An 18,031-nucleotide genomic window follows, 5' to 3' on the forward strand; every position below is an offset into this window, starting at 1 on the left:
CCATCAATGAAACGGGACTGCTGCACAGCCGGCACCACCTAAATTCACACAGCCGTAAGGAAAAGTAAAAAGGGCCTTAAGCAAACGTGGCTGTAAAGCACTTTATTTTCAAGTAGTCACTCTGCCCAGTCTGGATGGTAAACTCCAGTTCAGTTTCAATTGGTCCAAATATCCAGTTATCTCCTAATAGTTCACCTTGTGTGAGAACTCTTTAGTCCCTTCATAGAAGCCACCACGTTGGGAGATTAAATTAAGTCAGGTTCTCCCACATCCCTCCAAATGTCCCAGCAGATCAGGAGACATCACCCTTCCAGTCTGTCCCCCCGCCCCAGCGAACAGTGAAATATCTTATAAAATACAGAAGAGCTTCAAAAGAAGGGATTTCAAAAATCTCCCTGCAGAGGCACGGACACCTTCAGTCTCCCAACGCTCTCCTCTCCCAGCTGCTGTGCACACTGCTGCCCACACAGCACAAACCAACCATCAACCGAGAGCAACGCAGAGCTCAGCCCCAAAGCAGCCCCTCTGTGGCAGAAGTGCTCCTCCTTTAAAAAAAACTGATGCCCAGAAGGCAGGCTCCGAGATGGCAGGTCTGTGCCAGACCCCAGCCAGAAGTTACAGAATCACAGAAAGTTGGGGGTTGGCAGGGCCCTCTGTGGGTCCCCCAGCCCAACCCCCTGCCCAAGCAGGGTCACCCAGAGCAGGCTGCACAGGACCAGCCACACAACACACTTTATTCTATAAAGAAATCGACCCAAGCACTTCCCAACCCTGTTCATCCCCAGCTGTGCTTGTACAACGATTTGCGAGGCCGTGCTGCAGACCCGGTAAGGGCACCCCTGCTCCCCAACACGGCGCCCGAGCCGAGCCACAGCCTGCGCACCCCAAGCGAGCCCCACACACAGCTCTGCAAACACGAGGGGAGAAACTGCCGAGTGCAGCGCGGGGGCAGCTTCTCCACCGATGCAAAGGGACCGGGCGGCTGCCCGAGTCCGTGCTCGCTCCCTGGGCGAGGGGGCTGCGGCGCTGGCTTGGCCCCCCCTGTTCCACAGCAGGCTCCCGGCCTCCTGCAGCCCGTCCAGCCGGGATTTAGGTGCTGCCACATCCCTTGGCCAGTCTGGATGGGTGGGAAGGGCACGAGGCAAAGCAAGCAGCTCACGGTGGCTCTCCAGGCTGGAAAATTCACTCGCTCCTGGGGCTGGTGCTAATAAAAGCCAACGGATGCAAAAGGTTCAGCGAGGGTTTATTGCTCTGCCACGGCAGGGGCTGGATTTCACCCCCAATCCCCCGGCCTGGCCGCTCGTCCCGGCCCCGCATGGTCCCTCCCGGCCCCGCCGCCGGGGCCCGTCACATGTTGGCTCTCTCCCGCTGCAGCCGAGAGTTGTAGGCTCGGGAAACCGTGTTCCAGGCGTCCATGTAGCGGTCCATGCACATGGCGATGCACTTCTGCGGGACGGAGAGGCCTCAGCGCCCGGCCCGGGGGCGGCCCCGCTGCCCCCCCCGGCCCCGGGCCGCGCTCACCTGCTCCGAGTTGTCCAGCGAGCCGCCGGGCTTCCCGATGCACTTCCGAAAGCATTTGTCCGTCATGCGCTGCGGAGAGAGGCCGTGAGGGCGGCCCCGGGCCCGGAGCACCGGCCCCGGCCCCAGGCTCCCCCCCCCGGTCCCGGGCTCCCCCTCCCCGGCCCCTCCTGACCTGCAAAAGCTCCTGTGCGTTGGCCACGGCGATCTGCACCTTCACCTGCTCCATGATGAGCCCCGGGTCCAGCTTCCCCCCGCCGCTTCCGCCGCCCCCGGAGCCGAAGTCGGCGCCGAAGTCGGAGCCGAAGGCGCTCTCCATCCCGCACGGTCACGGCGGGCGCCGGCCCCACGCTGCCGGGGAAATGGCGGCGCGCCGGGACTACGGCCCCCAGCGTGCACCGCGCGGGGGGCGGGGAGGAAGCTGCTTGGCACCGCCCTCCCCTCGGCCGCTGTGGGCGGGGCCGGGGCTCGGGGAAGGCGGAGCTGGGGCGGCGGGGGCGGGCTGGGGGCCTCAGGGGGCGGAGCTTCCCCCGCCAAGCCGGACGCGCGGCCGGGCGGGCAGGGCATGGCCGCTCCGCTCAGGGTCGCGGGTCCCGCCGCGCCTCGTGGCCCCGTCGGGTGGGGGGGCCGCGGCCCGTGCCCCGCGTAGGGACGAGCTCCGGTGCCGCCAGTGGCCGTGGTGGAGGCGGCCCTGAGAAAGCGCTTCAGTCCCGGGGCAGCGCCCGCACCGCTTGCGGGGGGGTGGCGGTGACCCCCCGGCCCCGCGTTCCCCCGCAGCGCGGCCGAATGCAGCACAGCGTTGGAGAAGGGGGTTGTAAGCGCAGCCCCCCAGCCCGAGGCCGCGGGACGGACCTGAACCAGCTCCACCACCGAGAAGCTGCCGTTCTGCGCTCCCTCCCCAGAGAATTCCCTCGGGAATTAGAGCCCGCGGTGGTTCCGCGGTGCTGTGTCCTCCACGGAGCGAGGAAGCTGTGGGAAGGGGTAGAAGCAAACGGGAGACAGCAATGCTGCGGCGCTGATCCCCGGAGCAGACGTCGGTGCAGAATGGAAAGCGGCACCGGGCAGAGCTGAAGCCCAAACCACCCTCACCGTCACTGGCCAGAGCCCACGCGCGGAAGACACCGAGGATTGTAAAGCCTGTCACCCCCGCTGGGGCCTGTCCACTGCGAAGAGGAACCGTTCCCCCACCTCACAGAATTACCGTCTGCTAGCGCTGACGACGGGGTAGGTGCTGCGGTACAATTTTATACCGAGCGGCAGCAGACTGGAAACGGAGCCTGGCTCACGAGGGGCAGGGCAGCTCACAGCGGTGCTTCTGCCCGTTTCCTAGTTCCGAGGGGTCACTCGCTGCCAGGGCTCCTGTTCTCTCCAGGTGGGATCAAGTGGGAAGTGCCGGGGCCGCAGAGGTCAGCGGGGCAGCAAGAAAGGAAGGGGTCGTTCATCTGCTCCAGCTGCTCCCGTTCCTTCCTCTGCGTCTGCTGGGAGCAGGGCGGTTGATCAGATTCCTGCGTCCGCGTCCGTTTGCGCCCGGAGCACAGCCCGGACTCAGCCTCTGGCAGCTCACCGTCCCCTGCCTCCACTCACAGGAAGGGCCCCGGGATCGATCATCTCCAACAGCCCCCCATGGATGAAAGAAGGAAACAAATAAAATGCAAAACATTTATTCGAGTGTGTTGTACAAAAAGTTTCCAGTCATAAAATGTATATTACAAATCATTGAAAAAGACAAGACATTTGGCATGCATATTCTAAAAAGAAAAAAAAAAAACACTTTGAAATGATAAAGTCTAGATCATTACATATTTTTTGTAACTTTCAAGTGAACATTTTCATCATTTTGTCTTCGCATTTCAATTTGTAATCTTTTTCACAATTCCTTAATTTAAAAACCTGACCCTTCCAGACACTCATCTGCAGCAGCTGACCAGAGGTGGTCAGTCAAACTGACCAGTGACCTAGAACCAGAGCTATCTAAATAGAGTGTGTTTAAAAAAAAAAATTTTGAAAAAAAAAAAAAAATAAAAATCACAATTCAAGTCACAAGGCATCACTGCTGAAAACAGAGTTCAACTGAGAAGGTACTATTGTGCCCAAATGGAAAGCATTTTGGCTTGAACTTGTTTAAAATAGCTTATTGCTTGTCATTTTAGTGTAACGATGATCTGGGTAGCTGGAATACAAAATAACATCTACCTTACCAACACGGAATCATCACTTCATTAAAAGCTACCTAGAAAATTTGCAAGTTCAATAAAACACATTTTATCTTCCTGAACTTGTCAATTCGTTGCTTGTGCTGTACTGAGCAATGGCTTTCAATATTAAGCATCCTTTTCACGCTCTAGACCTTAGCATTTCAAGAAAGGCATTAGGTTTACAAATAATAATTGCATGTAAATATGGTCTTGTATAAAAAACCAAACCCTTTAAATTATTTTAAACTGGTTTAAAGCTAAGCATATTAAAGGGAAAATAAAAATTCTGTTTCCCAGGCCATTTTAAGTGAGAAAAGAAACTCTCCAATATAATTTGTCTTCACATTCAGTTAAAACAATGCTTTGAAAAATGCAATCACCGTCTCACCTTCCACTCACTGGTTTACAACAAGGCTTTATTTCCTGCTCACACAGGGTTTGGACCCAACAGTGGCAATCAAATCCAGTAGCAAATATGGATATGCCGAGAAATAAGACTTTCCAAAGATACAGAGAGAAGAGACAGAACGGCTTAACAGTGGGGAATTGAGATAAGTGGCCATGAGAGATATGAAACATACAGCGTGCATGTTTTCATACAGCATCAAAAATCTGTCTGATGCACACAGAAGAAACAGATTCTTAAATATTCTGGGGCGTAGAGAGGATTTCTACGAGCCTCTTCTACCTACCCCCTGCTCAGGTTGCAGTTCAAGGGCCCTTACACAGGATGAGCATTAAAAAGAAGAGCCAAGGGTGTACAAACCCCAGCAAGATCCCTGCACTGAACATGAGGTGTCCCGTTGCTCGAGGATACACACGCACACGCAGTGATCTCCTTTCACAGTACACTCTGCTTCGCGCTGCAGCGCGGTTTTCCTGACCCATGCCAGCTGCAGACAGGCTCGCCTGGCTTTTACGTGACAGGTCAGGGGAAGCAGATGTTTGTTTTCTTCCTGAGACTTTTGGTTCCTGCTACAAACACAAACTAGAGTCCTGACCTAGCCTAAGCAGACACGCTGGGGAATAAAGCTGTGCGGCAACAAAGGCATCGTAGCCCCTCTGCTACCTGGAATAAGTCACTGCCACACAACAGCTGAAGCAACAGCTACAGAAGCGAGGGAGAAAGAAGCGGCATGAAGCATGCGAGGTGCTCTGTAACCGTCCCTCACTCTGCCGGCCGCCACGTCACCCGTGGATCCGCAGCTGGATGGGCTTGTGCTGACACGAGCGTTTCCACACGGTACGAACTCAGGAGCAGGCAGTATGCGTTCATCCTATTTTCTATGATACTCTTGTTATGATCTACACAATTAAAAGATGGGCTTAACTATGCTGCTGCAGTTATGCTGTTATTCCTTCTCCCTCTCAACCAGTGAGAATCATTTAGGAATAATTTTTAGTATTTCATCCAGAATAAAGTTGTTTGCTTATTTTGCTGGAATAAGAATATCCATACAAGTAGTTACACTCAAGTAACTACTCTGATGAAAGCTATACCGGTTAATTTCCCTAATGAGAGAAGCCTTACAATCATTTTTCTCCTGACAAGTCAAATCTATTTTCTCCTTTAAGCTCTACACCTGGTGTCAGACACTGGAGTAGAAATGCTGACTGTCCTCCAGCTTCTTCAAGAGTGGGTCATGTACAGGATGAAATAGGAGAAGAGAGCAAGGGGACACTGGATTTTATTTGAGCAAAAAGCTTTAAATATCCTGAAAAAAATCCTGAAAAAGTGCTTGCAAGACAGAAAAAAAAAGAAACAAGGCTTTCTGGTTTGGTAAAGCCAAAAAACCTCCCAGTATGGAGCACCAACTTTGAAGGACAGTGCCGTTACGCTGAAGCTCAGCACCAAAAGCAAGAGGATAGGATGGCGTCTCGAGAAGATGCACCCACAAAAAATGAAACACGTGGAATACAGCAGTTTTTTTGTGTCTTGTAATTTACAGCTAGGAATAGCTGCTCATATTTTTACTAGCCTTTTAGAAAGCCCTGTGGTGACAGAATCACCCCCGTTTGGGCTGCTGGCATTCAGCTCTTCCCACAGTGCCAATCACTGGTTTATAGGAACACCTGTATAGACTGAAGCATGGTGCTGAGGAGTAAAATAACCTGTTCCCGAAGTTGAAGGATGCAGTTCCAAATCGAAGGACAAATTCTGCAGACTGTTACTGAAGGGCACAGTGCTCAGCACAAAGATCTGCAAGCACCAGTCCTTAAGGCTACAAGAAGACACATTCCCCATACAGTAGTTGTTAAGGAAACTATGGCTCAGGTAGCAAGAGGTTTTTCCTCATTCAAGCTGCCTTTCCTAGCCTGTTCTTTACAGGGAAAATTAGAAAAAAAAAAAAGTCACAGAAAAAATGCAAATGAGCTACACACTCATTGCTTTAGTATTTGAGATCACAGAACAATCTTAAATTTACAGGACAATCTAAAAGAAGACGAAACAATCTGAAAAATGGCCAGTGTAAAAAAAATAAATACAGCTCTTTAGAAAAAAAAAAAAGCAACAAGCCCTCAAACATTACGTACGTATATAACAGAAGCAGTGGGTTAGAAAGGAAAATGCTGTCCAGTGGTTGGAAGGTGCATTGCAAAAGTACTTTTACATTGATTGCATTCATTTGCGTAACAACAAATTTAGAAAAGGCAATTGATAACAGTATGTCTGAGAAACATAATTTCACTAGATACGTTTTACAGAGAGATAGACAGGATTTACTACATATTTAACCTTCTACTCAAGCAGAGTGGGAAAATTACGCTAGAAAAACAGCCAAGTCCATCAGTAAAGTTCTCCTCTTAGCCCAAATAGCCAAATCTTCAGCCTGCTTTGTTGTAGTGGATCTTCTGACATAATTCTAAATTTCTATTGGTTTAACTTTAGTAATTCAGTCATCCCATCCAAATAAAGCAGCATCTTTGCTTTATTTTTAAATGGGAAAATAAATCCATAAGCTTAAAACCCACTTGTGTTCCCACCCTGCTAGCATTACAAAGCCGTCAAAGCCACTAAACTGACTCCTAGGTTATAGCTGTCAGTCACAATACTTGTTCAGAGAACATAATGTCCAAAAGCCACCGAAAACCTCCAAACCCTGTAGCTTGTTTGATGAGTCTCAACTATATGAAGGACAAGATCAGAGTTCCTAGAGTGCGGGTAAAAACAGTGTTCCACGCTGGCATCAAGTGGTATCCAAATTTTGTATCCAAACTAACAGTGGAACACACATGTGCTTGTACAGTAGCCAAAACATTCTTTGGAGCACTTCAGTATTTTTCCTAGTGCTTAAAGATGCACCACCACATGAATACTAACCCTTACGGGAGTCAGAGTTCTCTCCACAGAAATGCAGCAGAAAAATCCTTAAGCTAAAGGGACACTGTCAGATACAAACTGCATCATACTGAAATCAAAATCACCTGCTACTCATACCAAGGGGTTTTATAAAAAGCCTTATTCTCCCTTCACTCACTGTTAGACTTTAGTTCGAGCATTCGAACACTGCAAAGCAACGCTTATGACCTAAACAACAGCAGTTCCTTTAAACTTTTTTAAAAAGTCATTAAACTGTTTCTGTACTATTTTGCAAATACTGCTCCTTAAAATATCTGACAATGCCCCTCTGAATATAAGAGAAGGATGAACAAGCAGCACCTAGCCAGCATCTAGTCAACATTTACACAGGATAACCTTTAAAATCTGCAACATTTATCATTGCCAGAAGTAAAAATATCTAAAACCTTGACCATTCTGTTTAATGCTGAATATGTCAAAAGCATTAAACCATGATGCTTAACATCATCATTACAGTACATCACAACTTGCATCCGCGATTTAACAAGGTCTCATTGGTGACAATGTCAAAATCCCCTGAAAATAAAACAGTTAAAACTCTGGTTTTGACACTTCCATATCTTAAGACGGTGCATATATTCAGCAGGCAGAACCCATCATTCTCCAGCTTCTGAAATAACGACACGGAGCTAAGGTGTTGACAGACTCTGATGTCTTTACCCCCAAGCTGTCAAACTCTGGAGCAGGACAAGATGCCATGGTCCTGAGCCAAGAGCGTCTAAAATCCAGCTTCCCTTCGTTTATTTCCAGTGGTGGAGGAGCATTTTTAAAGAACTTGGGGTCTAATTTTCCTGAGCTGGGCATTGCTGAGGATACCAGGCAAGATACTGCCATTTCTTACAAGTGTGGAGGAAACACTGCAGTGACTCTCTCCTGGGGTCCCGCAGAGGAGCCCGCTTTCTTAAACTTTTTTTTTTTTTTTGAGTTATCCTGGTTACGCATGCAATTATAGATTTACCATACACTCAAGGAGTCTCATCCCATTTTAGCTAAATATTTCTTTTCTGCTTCAGGTTTGTACATAAGACTTTAAACTCTGTATGGGGAAAAAAATGTTTAATTCCAATATAGTGTTTCAAGAGAGAGGGAAAAATAAAGAAATCTATTACAAATTCTGGCAGTTTTGTTCAGTAATGGGTTTTCTGAATTTTTTTTTTTAAAATGTACTAAGGAGTAAACTTCGAAGAAATCAGATGATGCATATAAAAATAGTTTTCAGTGGCTCTGGAGGGAAAAAAAATAGCAAAAATAAAAGGAAATAAATGAAAAAAAATAGCAAATAATAGTTTCTTTCTTCTTTCTTCACATCACTGAGCATCCTCTAGAGGTTGTCCTGGGATCCCCCTAAAATAAGACACACACAGTTGAATTAAATTCTTACTAGCTTTCCATATTGCAAGCCTAGACTCTGGTTATCATCTCAGTTGTTAAAAGCCTTTTTTTTTTTTTTTTTTTTAGTAGTTTAGTTATACTCAGGGAACATCACAACTAGAGAGAAAGCACAGCACAACGTCACAGCCTGCTGCCAGCATGAAGACACTGCTGCTCTGGTTGTGGCTTTCCATGCTGGGCTGATCGGTTCAGCTCCACGCTTTCAACACTGATACAGCTGACAAATGAAAATCGAGATGCCACTGGCTGTAGAACGGGGAGTTCCTTCCTTCAAATGATGTTTCCATCTGAGTGAGATCTATGCTGCATAGCTGCTTCTTTGGGTAAGAAACGTTTGTTTCCGTTGCTTTATATTACAAATACGCTGCTCCATCTCCTGGAGACCAAAAAACTTTTCAGAACTCAACTTCAAACCTGCACAGAATGAGTTCTTTGTGAAGAGCTACTAACGGCCACTGATCAGGAGAACAAATTGCTTGAGTTTGAAATAAATTTAAAACATTTTTTGATATCCCCTGCAGGAAGTATCTTTCACCTTTTCATTCTGCTGACTGCTGGTCAGTTGTTTCACAGGACTTAAATAAGGGTTGTGAAAAGATACAGGTGGTATTGTTAAGAAAAACCAAGTTTATGTGAGATGTAGTAGACAGTAGGTATACACCATCAGAAATAAACCAATAAGCTGCAGCTTGCAGCAACAGAAGCACTCCAATGGTCATATTCTGCTAACAGCAAGAATGCCGCAGAACTCTTTCTTTACAGAGAAACAAACACTGGAACGGGAGGAACACCGACTGCTAAAACTAATCTTACTAACCCTAAGACCAGTCTATGTCATCACAACGTTGTAAATCTGTGATCTGTCACACACTGCCATGGATACCCCGGCGTCCTGACCTGCCGTTAGCCACTGCTCGAGCTGCACCGCTACCGACTCCAGCAGCAATTCCTGGAAGAATCGCTCACGTTATACTCTCTGGGCACTGCAGTAACGCTGCAGGGTTGCAAGCCATTCGGAGCCTGTCCTCTGCCAGCACCCATTGGAAAAATCAACCAGGAAGCTCAGAGCTGGCAGAAGCTGAAAGGGACATCCCCTCCCCCCCCCAAATCTTACACCTGATTAACCCAGCCAACGAGGCACAAGTTAAACATCTGGCCTGCATCTTATTACCTGTTGATTGAAGAGGTCTTCCTCTCCAAACTCTGCTTCATCCTCTTCCTCTTCGTTCTCTCGCATGACCACTGATTTAGTAACACTTCTCACTGCAACTTCCTACAAAAAACGACAGATAAGGAGATGGCCAGTAGTCTCTATCTCTCTCGAGTTTTTGCTATACCATCAATATAACACACCCATATCAAATTCTGGAGGGTTTAAAGCAACTTGCTCCAGATTAAACATTAGCTACCCACACACATACTGGCAATAGCCTGCAAACCACAACACTGCTCCTATTTCTATCCACTAAAAGGCTTGGTAATGTAATTTTAATTTAGCTTCACGAGTTTTCTTTCATTACCTAGGGATTTGAGAGGAAGCAGCCATGTTTCATGTGATCGCTAGTTAATTTTACACAAGTTTCTAGCAGACCGAACTAGGAGCTGGCTGAGACATACTGTAATGTGAGAAACTGAAGTTTCTCAGTATGATTACACAGCATTAAGAATATCCCCAATTTCTACGACATATTCTAAATCAATTGCACATATCAATCACCAGGACTGCCTCCCAAACCAGGTGCTAAAAAGAATTCTAAAGCCCCAGGAATATTCCTTTATTACTAAATTATTTTTGATACTTCTTAGTAGTAAGAAATTCTTCTGTAAGCTTCCACGCTTGAAATCATAGGTGCAAATTTCTACTTGTGCAAAAAGTCGCCCTAAACATACACTTCTGAGTAAGGTAAAGGTAACCACAGTGGGAACGGACATGGATTTGTATTTTTTTCACATTCTAGTTTAACCACTTCTCCTCAAATCCTAAACCAGTTAGCTTTCTCTTTCTACAAATGATCCTCCCTCCCACCTTGTCTTGTGCTGCTGCTCTTGCCCAAAGCGCTTCCACAGAACTGCCAGCACGAGAGGCAGCATGAAAACCGATACGACTGTGGTCTGCTTCACTTCTATCACATCGCTGGGATTATGGCACATTTACAAGTAACAGCCAAAGCACAAGCCTCCCTTGCAGGAGTCTTCTGCAGGGACAGTTTTAAAAAAATCAGTTGTGGGCAGATGTAGGACAATGCAGAATACATAGGAACCTGTGCCAAATCAAAACTTCTGATACACTTCTAACATTGAAAGGACAGCTATCTTCCTGGGTTAATATCTACACTGCACCCCAGAATACTGTAGGTACTATATAATGTAACTTTGAATTGCCAGCAATACTTATTTTCTTTGTCTCTTCTGAAAATACATACTCAAAATTCCAGACAAACTCTCTACTAGCAGGGTAAAATAGGAAAAAAAAGTCCATGGATGTAATCAGGATGATGATCAGTTTTCAAAAATTTCTCAACATCTCAGAGATGCATACAGACATTTCATCATTTCAGTGTCCTAAACTGCCTTGGTTCAGAAGACAATGGGGAGGGGGATCTTAAAATCAGGATTTTATCGTCATTGTCCTTCCCTGCGGGAGATAACCCAGACCACAGTTTTTTGTTTGTTTTTTTTTTTCTTTTACAGACCCAGCCTACCTCTCCTTCAGAGTTGACGAGGTATGTGCGGATATTTGCTCCAGTGCCCCAGCTGCCTTGATTCTTCCACACGAGAACAGAAGGGGGGCTATGAGATATGCCTGCATCTGCACCCCAAATCTAGTGAGAAAGTAATTCTGTAATTAGCCATTTATGCACATTTTAATTTTAAATATACAGAACCCCTTAATTCTCCTACTTCTCTCTACGTATCATTTTTGTTTCTGAATTTCAATGGCAGTTTTACCCTGCTTTTACCTGCACCATTACTTGTAGTAAGATATTATTCTCAATCTACAATAAAAAGTAACACTAGCCATTAAAAAAATAAAAAGAGAAAAAACTGTATCTAATATTGCAGTCGTCAGTTCTTTTCTGAATATACAAATCTCTCCTATCGCTGTCTCCATGACTATACTGTATGGAGCCAAGACATAAAACGCAGCTTGTAGTGTACTAGTTTGATATGTATCTGAGCAATTCACACTTAAGTAGAAACAGCTGCAACTGATTAAAAGAAAAATTAAGTGAGATGATTTTTCTTCTGAAGGAACATCTGTTGCTGACTGAAAATTAAATACAAAATTAGATAAAAGCAGCCGTTCTACTACAGTTAAGGCTGAGACTGTCTAGTCTTAAACTTAACAAAGTCTACTAGACTGAATGCATGCTCTGAAATGTCCCCGTTTCATTCAGAGGCTGAGCGGGATTAGTGTTCCAAACCTGGGCAAAGATGTTTGAAAACCAACAGCCCTTGACCCACCCCCCAAAATACCTTTTTCTTCAACTTTCTCTGTGCTGAAATGGTCTTAAATACTGAAATACTAATATAGAAATTCCATTTCTGTTCTGAAATCCTGCTCCTCTAAAGTGAGATCCATGAAACCTAAAGCTATACACCAAATCAGGCTGTACCAAATGGCAGATTTACACCTGCCACAGCATCACCAAAAGAATGTGTTATTGACATACTGTAAATATGACTTACTGTTACAGTCTGCCCAGCTCTGAGGACATACTTAGGAGTAAATTTGTAAGCAATTTCTTCTCCATCTCCAATTTGTCTTTTCAGTCTCCAGTTTCCCAAAGACTGATCCTGATGGAGAGAGACATGAAGTTATTTAGGGTGAGCAAAAGAGAGCAAACAGGCATCAGAGCTTTCTCCTGGTCTCTTTGTTACTGAAATAATGTCAGTATATTATTTACATGGTTGTTAGACATCTGCATTCTAACTTGGAAGTATTTTTCTATACCCAGTAATAGTCTAAAGTGTAAATTCCCTACGGTCATTCAGCAAAATTTTAAAACGTTACACATTTCACACAAAACAGTTCTGCTAGAGCCAGCAGGCTATTTACATGAGCAAGGTACCAGCATGCATGTTCAGACATTTGGGAAGTAAACTATGTTCTCCTCCTGCAGCAAACATTGCCCTCATGCTACCCTCGTTACCATCACATGGTAACGCTGAACTTTCAAACACCCCTGTTAATTATTGCAGGGTACTGCACCCCGAGATGCTGCTCCGGCTCTCCAAGTGACTGCACCTTCTGGTGCTACAAAAGGCTGCGTAACACTTCAGTTTAGCCCCTCCTCCTTGTTTGCCAGGAGATCTGCCGACACTCACCTTCTCCGAGTTGTTCTTCAGCTGAACGTATTTGCCCTCCAGGTCTATCTCCTCTACGCTGATACTTCCTGTAGCTGAAGCTTGCTGGGACATTTGGAAGCTGCTGCTGCTACTGCTGCCGCTGATACTCCCAGTGCCAATTCCACTTGTTCCGCTGCCTAAAAGCTCCTCTGCTTCGATGCGCTTTCTCTTGCCTCGGGAAGAGCGAACAAGGGAAGTGCTGCTGCTGCTGCTGCTGGAGGTAGCCCGAGAGACCGTAACACGGGAGGAAGGACTTGGAGAGAGCTTCAACCTTAACACAACGAAGCAAGCATTTTAATTAGCTCATCCAGGGAACTGCACACAAAGCAATAATGCTACAGTATACTCAGTAACCAGACTGTAATACGCTCCAAGGCTGAAAGCAGCCTCACTGTGCGTGTCAGGAGCACTGCACATAAGGGGGGGGGAGCCATCCATCCCTGAGAAATTTCCTGCTAGTATGTGACACGGAAAGCAGTGCTAATGAGAGCAACACCAATCCCTTAACGCTCCTCTCCAAGTACATCTACTACTAAACACACTATTCTTGGGCCACACCATTGAAAAACATGAAAACACAGAAGTATAAACACTTAAATAAAAAGATGAGATAAATTTCAAGCACAGAATGATATATTCTGCTGTACTCTCAAGATCATTATAAAAAGCAAAATAAAATAAAGATGGTGTTCAGATGAGAACACTTGCAAGTGTTCCATGCAACACATTGTGGTGTAAAGCCAATATGACTTCAGTGAAACAATATCTGGGCATTCCTGCTCAAATGGTACAAAAATAAACATAAGAAACGAAAAGAACACCTGCCAGTCCTAAGAAAAGAACGTGGAACCAGTACGTACCTTTCCTCTTCTCCTTCCAGGAGCTTTCGGTAAGCACTGATCTCCATGTCCAGTGTTAATTTAACATCAAGCAGTTCCTGGTACTCTGTAAGCTGCTGCTGCATCTGGTCCCTCATATCTGTCATTTCCCTCTCCTTCGCATCCAGCATCTTCCTAAACTTTTCCCGCTCGCCAGCCACCATTTCCTCCAACTCACGAATGCGATCTTCCGCTGCACTAGCCTAGGTAGACAGCACAATGGAAAACCCAGTTGGCATCTACGTGGGTACAGTAAAAAAGTTAAAAATTCATCTCCCTCCCAAATTAACATAACGATTTCTCTCCGTAAAACTCAGAAAATATGAATGGACAGAAATGTTAATATATCCACACAACACAGTGCTCTGCATTACAGATGAAAGCAAATTTAGTCCCTTCACCTGTTTCTGAAGGCCAGAAAGCTGGTAGCTGAGAGCTTCTATTCTCATGCGCGCTTCCTTCAGCTCCTCTCGAGCTGCACCAGCAGCTTTGTCGTTTTGGTCCGAGGACAGTTTGGCATTCTCCAGCTGGAAGGGAAGTTTTACACAGTCGCATTGAGTTAGATATCCTGCAAATATCCTTCCAGTAAAAAACAGAAGCTACTTAATCTTAAAAAGCAGCTTAATTTGTTCATCCTCTGCTCAAATCTTGTCACTTCTTCATTCTCAAAGTCTGTATTTTGCCGACTTTTTTTTTTGTTCTACAAGGCATCTTCTACCCCAGATCTTTTCGGACTGTGACACGTCAATCCAAGTATCTCATTGCATAAAAATATCATATGTACCTAACTTCCATGAATAATGCCAATACTGCTAACTGTACTTAATTTTGTTTTTTAGTCTCTATTATCTCTATTGTTGCTGCCCTGAGAAATAGTTGAATATTTGTAGATCAATGTTTCTCAAACTGTAAATCATCAAACCAAAGAATTGAAAGGGAGTCTCAGGGATGGGCAGGGGAGACCAATGTTAGCAGCACCGTAATTTCTCCACCACGAGAGAATCAGAAGTGGCTGTAGTTACTGGCAAGTATTTTCAATAACCAGAAAACTGGCAGCTGCTGAATTCCTTGAAGCAAGGCAATGAATTAAAAAAAAAACAAACCCAAAACACACCAACCCCCCCTGTAACCAGCAATTGTACCAGTAACAAAGCTGCTGCTCCTCCCATGTCCCCAGCACTGGATGAACTGGGATTTGCTAACTCCGGATTTGCGCAGTGTGACGGACAGACCTGACTCTGAGCCATACTTTGGTTCGTGCTGATTAATGAGCAACTGGCCTCACATCCTTGGGGTGAACCTGTGAGCTGGAAAGCCCCTGGCTCACGCGAAAGAGAGTGAAGGTGTCTTGAAAAATATTTCGAAAGGTGGTTTCAAAACCCAAAAGTGCAAGATAAGCCAACCACAGAACAAGATGCCAGAGCATTTATCTTGTCTATACTACTGCCTAGCAGCCAGCTACTTCACCCTATAAATACTGCCATCAGGATGCACCCAGTTTGCGCCCTCCCTGAACTGCAGCTGGACTGGACACCAGATGACTCTCCTCTTGAGCAGGGACACCTCTCTATGTTAGAGATTCCTTACCTGAGACTAAGAGATCCTTCCTTACAAAAGGCAGAGAGATCCTGTACCCGCGACAGAGCCTCGTAAGTAACTGACAGCATGCTGAATTAATACTACAAAACATTGCTAATCCACGTAGACACTCAATATTATTATAAACATTGTATGGATAATTCCATCAGACATAAACCGTTGACCAAGTCTGAGACTGAAACTGGATCAAGCCGCAGCTAGGCTCCAAATGGAGTTTAGAAAGCAGAGGGCTCCACTCTGAACCTCACAACTCAACAGGAGGGTTCTCCTTACTCTTTGCATCTCTGGCCTCTGTGTGAATCATTCTAACTCAATTTTCCTTTGTATGTTCCTTCCATGCAGTAATTAATAAGGTGAACCTTGCCATCAAATTTATTGAACCTTGTGAAACTACTGCTAAACTTCATTAAATACCATCAGACTTCTTGAACTGTCAAATTATTATTTTACCTCAGTAAAATATATCGCTGCTTCTCCCTTTTGAGTAAGGTGCATTCCACTCACCTGTGACAACAGGCAGATAAGCCAAAAGAGCGCAAATACTTTTAAGAAACGTTCTCCTGGATTAAATTACTCATGTTCACATTTCCCCTCTGCCCCGCTCTGCTGAGACCCCCCGGGAGTCCTGCGTCCAGCTCTGGAGCCCCCAACACAGGACAGAGCTGGAGCTGCTGGAGCGGGGCCAGAGGAGGCCCCAGCAATGATGCGAGGGCTGGAACCCCTCTGCTGGGAGGAGAGGCTGGGAGAGCTGGGGCTGCTCAGCCTGGGGAAGAGAAGGCTGCGGGGAGAGCTTAGAGCAGCTGCCAGGGCCTGGAGGGGCTGCGAGAGCTGGGGAGGGGCTTTGTGCAAGGGCCTGGGGGGACAGGACAAGGGGTGAGGGCTTTAGACTGGAAGAGGGGAGATGTAGATGAGATGGAAGGAAGGAATTCTTTCCGGTGAGGGTGGTGAGGCCCTGGCCCAGGCTGCCCAGAGGAGCTGTGGCTGCCCCCTCCCTGGCAGTCCTCAAGGCCAGGTTGGACGGGGCTGGGAGCACCCTGGGCTGGTGGAAGGGGGCCCTGCCCATGGCATGGGGGTTGGAACAAGGTGAGCTTTAAGGTCCATTTCAACCCAAACCACCCTTTGATTCTATGATTTCCAATTTATATACCATGGTTTTCATCACCAAAGCTGTTCAGGAAAAGTCCAACACTTTGCCTGACGTTCCCCCGCCACCAGTGAAACCACAACTGCGTCTAGTAATTTTCCAATCCAGAACATAATTTTCCAATCCAGAACTAATTTAGATCACTGAAATGGGATAAGGCTTACCCTCATTTAAAAGAGTACTGGGGCTAGTAAGAACATCACAAAGGCCACAGTAAGAGTAAAGTAACAAAGCAACCTTAGACCTGGAGCCCTTCTCAGTACGTTCGTAACAGTTTGCAAGTTCACTGGGTCCAGGCAAAAGCCGGTATCGAAAAGCAGCCATTCCCCAAGCTCTCCAACCCATCCCTCCAGCTTCTCAGAGCCAATGCATCACACTTATTTCAAGTCTCCTCCACCACCTCCCTTTCAGAGGAAGAACTGCACCTACTGACACCAAAAAAAAAACCCTTATGGCAGAAGACATTGTCTATTCAGCTCTTGCGTGACATCCGCTATTCCACCGTGTCCTCCGCAGTGACCAACAGTTCCTTGTGTTTTCTCACCAACTGGCCTTTACTGGCTAAAGGTATTCCTAGCTATTACCTCTGGCTATAACCTCCCTGGAAATGCATCTGCGTACAAGCACTAGAGGCGGCATTTGAACACTGGGACAAAGCTTCTCCATATGATAATTCTTTGTCTCCTTAAAGACAACAGGGCTGATGGAAATGGTCTTATCTAACCCACTGGCCCTCCTGCCAGTCAGTGCTGTGGACAGCAGCAGTTACCTTAGCCTGATAGGTCTGCTGAAGCTCCATTTTGTACAGCTTGACTTGTTCCTCATGCTGGTTTCGCAGATCCTCCAGCGCCTGACTTATTTTGGATTCATACTCCTGCTGGCGACTCATGTCCACCTCGACCAAACGATGTTCGTGTCGTTTTCTTGTTTCCCTGATTTCCTGCGCACACACACACACAAAAAGGGGACAAATTCCCGCATTAGGGTAAACACTACAAGCAATTACATTCAGACAACAATTAACTATTTCAGTACTAATTATTTAGTATACAGAAGCGACAGTATTAAAGGCATTTAAGCCTAACAATTACTGCATGCACTAACGACGCAAGTTACCGTTCTCATTTAGTGGGATATAATTCTTAAAAGTGATCCAACTTTAAAACAGGTTTAAAATTATCCATATACAGTTTAAGTAAGGAGCTGTTTTATGCTACAAAGTCAAAATGGGGGGAGGAGGGGAGAAGAAAACATGAATTTTTACATAGCAGAGAGAGATTCCATGTGCTTGTCTTGGTTTCTGCTGCCGCCGGCAACAAAAGCGCCACGCGGCCGCCCCTCCCCCTGCCGGCGTGCGGAGGAGAATGAAAAAGAAAACAGGCAGAAACCGGCGGGTGGGGGTAAGGGCAGTTTAACAGAACAGCAAACAGAGGGAACAGCAACAACAACGGCACAGATAAGGAGAAAACACGACAACGAACCGCTCGACCCAGACAGCTGCTCTCCCGGACAGGACCAGCGCCGAGCCTCCCCGAGCTGCGAGTGAGTTCCCCCGCACCGGAACCCAGCGTGATGTCACAGGGTATGGAACACC

The 18,031-nt window shown here is 46.3% G+C and overlaps 2 protein-coding genes and 1 long non-coding RNA gene across 3 annotated transcripts in view; 1 reads left to right on the forward strand and 2 right to left on the reverse strand.

Moving 5' to 3' along the window:
* Positions 1-1,222: 1,222 nt before the first annotated feature.
* TIMM13 (translocase of inner mitochondrial membrane 13) lies at positions 1,223-1,910 on the reverse strand. The gene is made up of 3 exons (XM_075444134.1): positions 1,694-1,910; positions 1,522-1,590; positions 1,223-1,446 (listed from the first exon to the last, which is right to left on the reverse strand). Exons 1-3 carry the CDS (start codon positions 1,835-1,837, stop codon positions 1,348-1,350), a joined length of 312 nt encoding a protein of 103 aa, XP_075300249.1. The 5' UTR covers positions 1,838-1,910; the 3' UTR covers positions 1,223-1,347.
* Positions 1,911-2,069: 159 nt separating this feature from the next.
* On the forward strand, positions 2,070-3,181 carry LOC142364473 (uncharacterized). The gene is made up of 2 exons (XR_012766281.1): positions 2,070-2,742; positions 2,891-3,181. It is a non-coding gene; the product is annotated as an uncharacterized LOC142364473 (long non-coding RNA).
* A 322-nt stretch (positions 3,182-3,503) lies between these two features.
* The window catches only part of LMNB2 (lamin B2), a 36,757-nt gene continuing 22,229 nt past the window's right edge, over positions 3,504-18,031 (reverse strand). Inside the window, exons 5-12 of the mRNA XM_075444039.1 lie at positions 17,207-17,377; positions 14,096-14,221; positions 13,677-13,897; positions 12,796-13,087; positions 12,157-12,264; positions 11,169-11,288; positions 9,638-9,739; positions 3,504-8,418 (exon numbers count right to left, since the gene is read on the reverse strand). Of these exons, the coding sequence (XP_075300154.1) occupies positions 8,377-8,418; positions 9,638-9,739; positions 11,169-11,288; positions 12,157-12,264; positions 12,796-13,087; positions 13,677-13,897; positions 14,096-14,221; positions 17,207-17,377 (1,182 nt within the window). The 3' untranslated portion in view covers positions 3,504-8,376. The remainder of the gene's footprint in view (positions 8,419-9,637; positions 9,740-11,168; positions 11,289-12,156; positions 12,265-12,795; positions 13,088-13,676; positions 13,898-14,095; positions 14,222-17,206; positions 17,378-18,031) is intronic.

The sequence above is a fragment of the Opisthocomus hoazin genome, chromosome 27 (genome assembly GCF_030867145.1).
Source record: "Opisthocomus hoazin isolate bOpiHoa1 chromosome 27, bOpiHoa1.hap1, whole genome shotgun sequence".
Lineage (NCBI taxonomy): Eukaryota > Metazoa > Chordata > Aves > Opisthocomiformes > Opisthocomidae > Opisthocomus > Opisthocomus hoazin.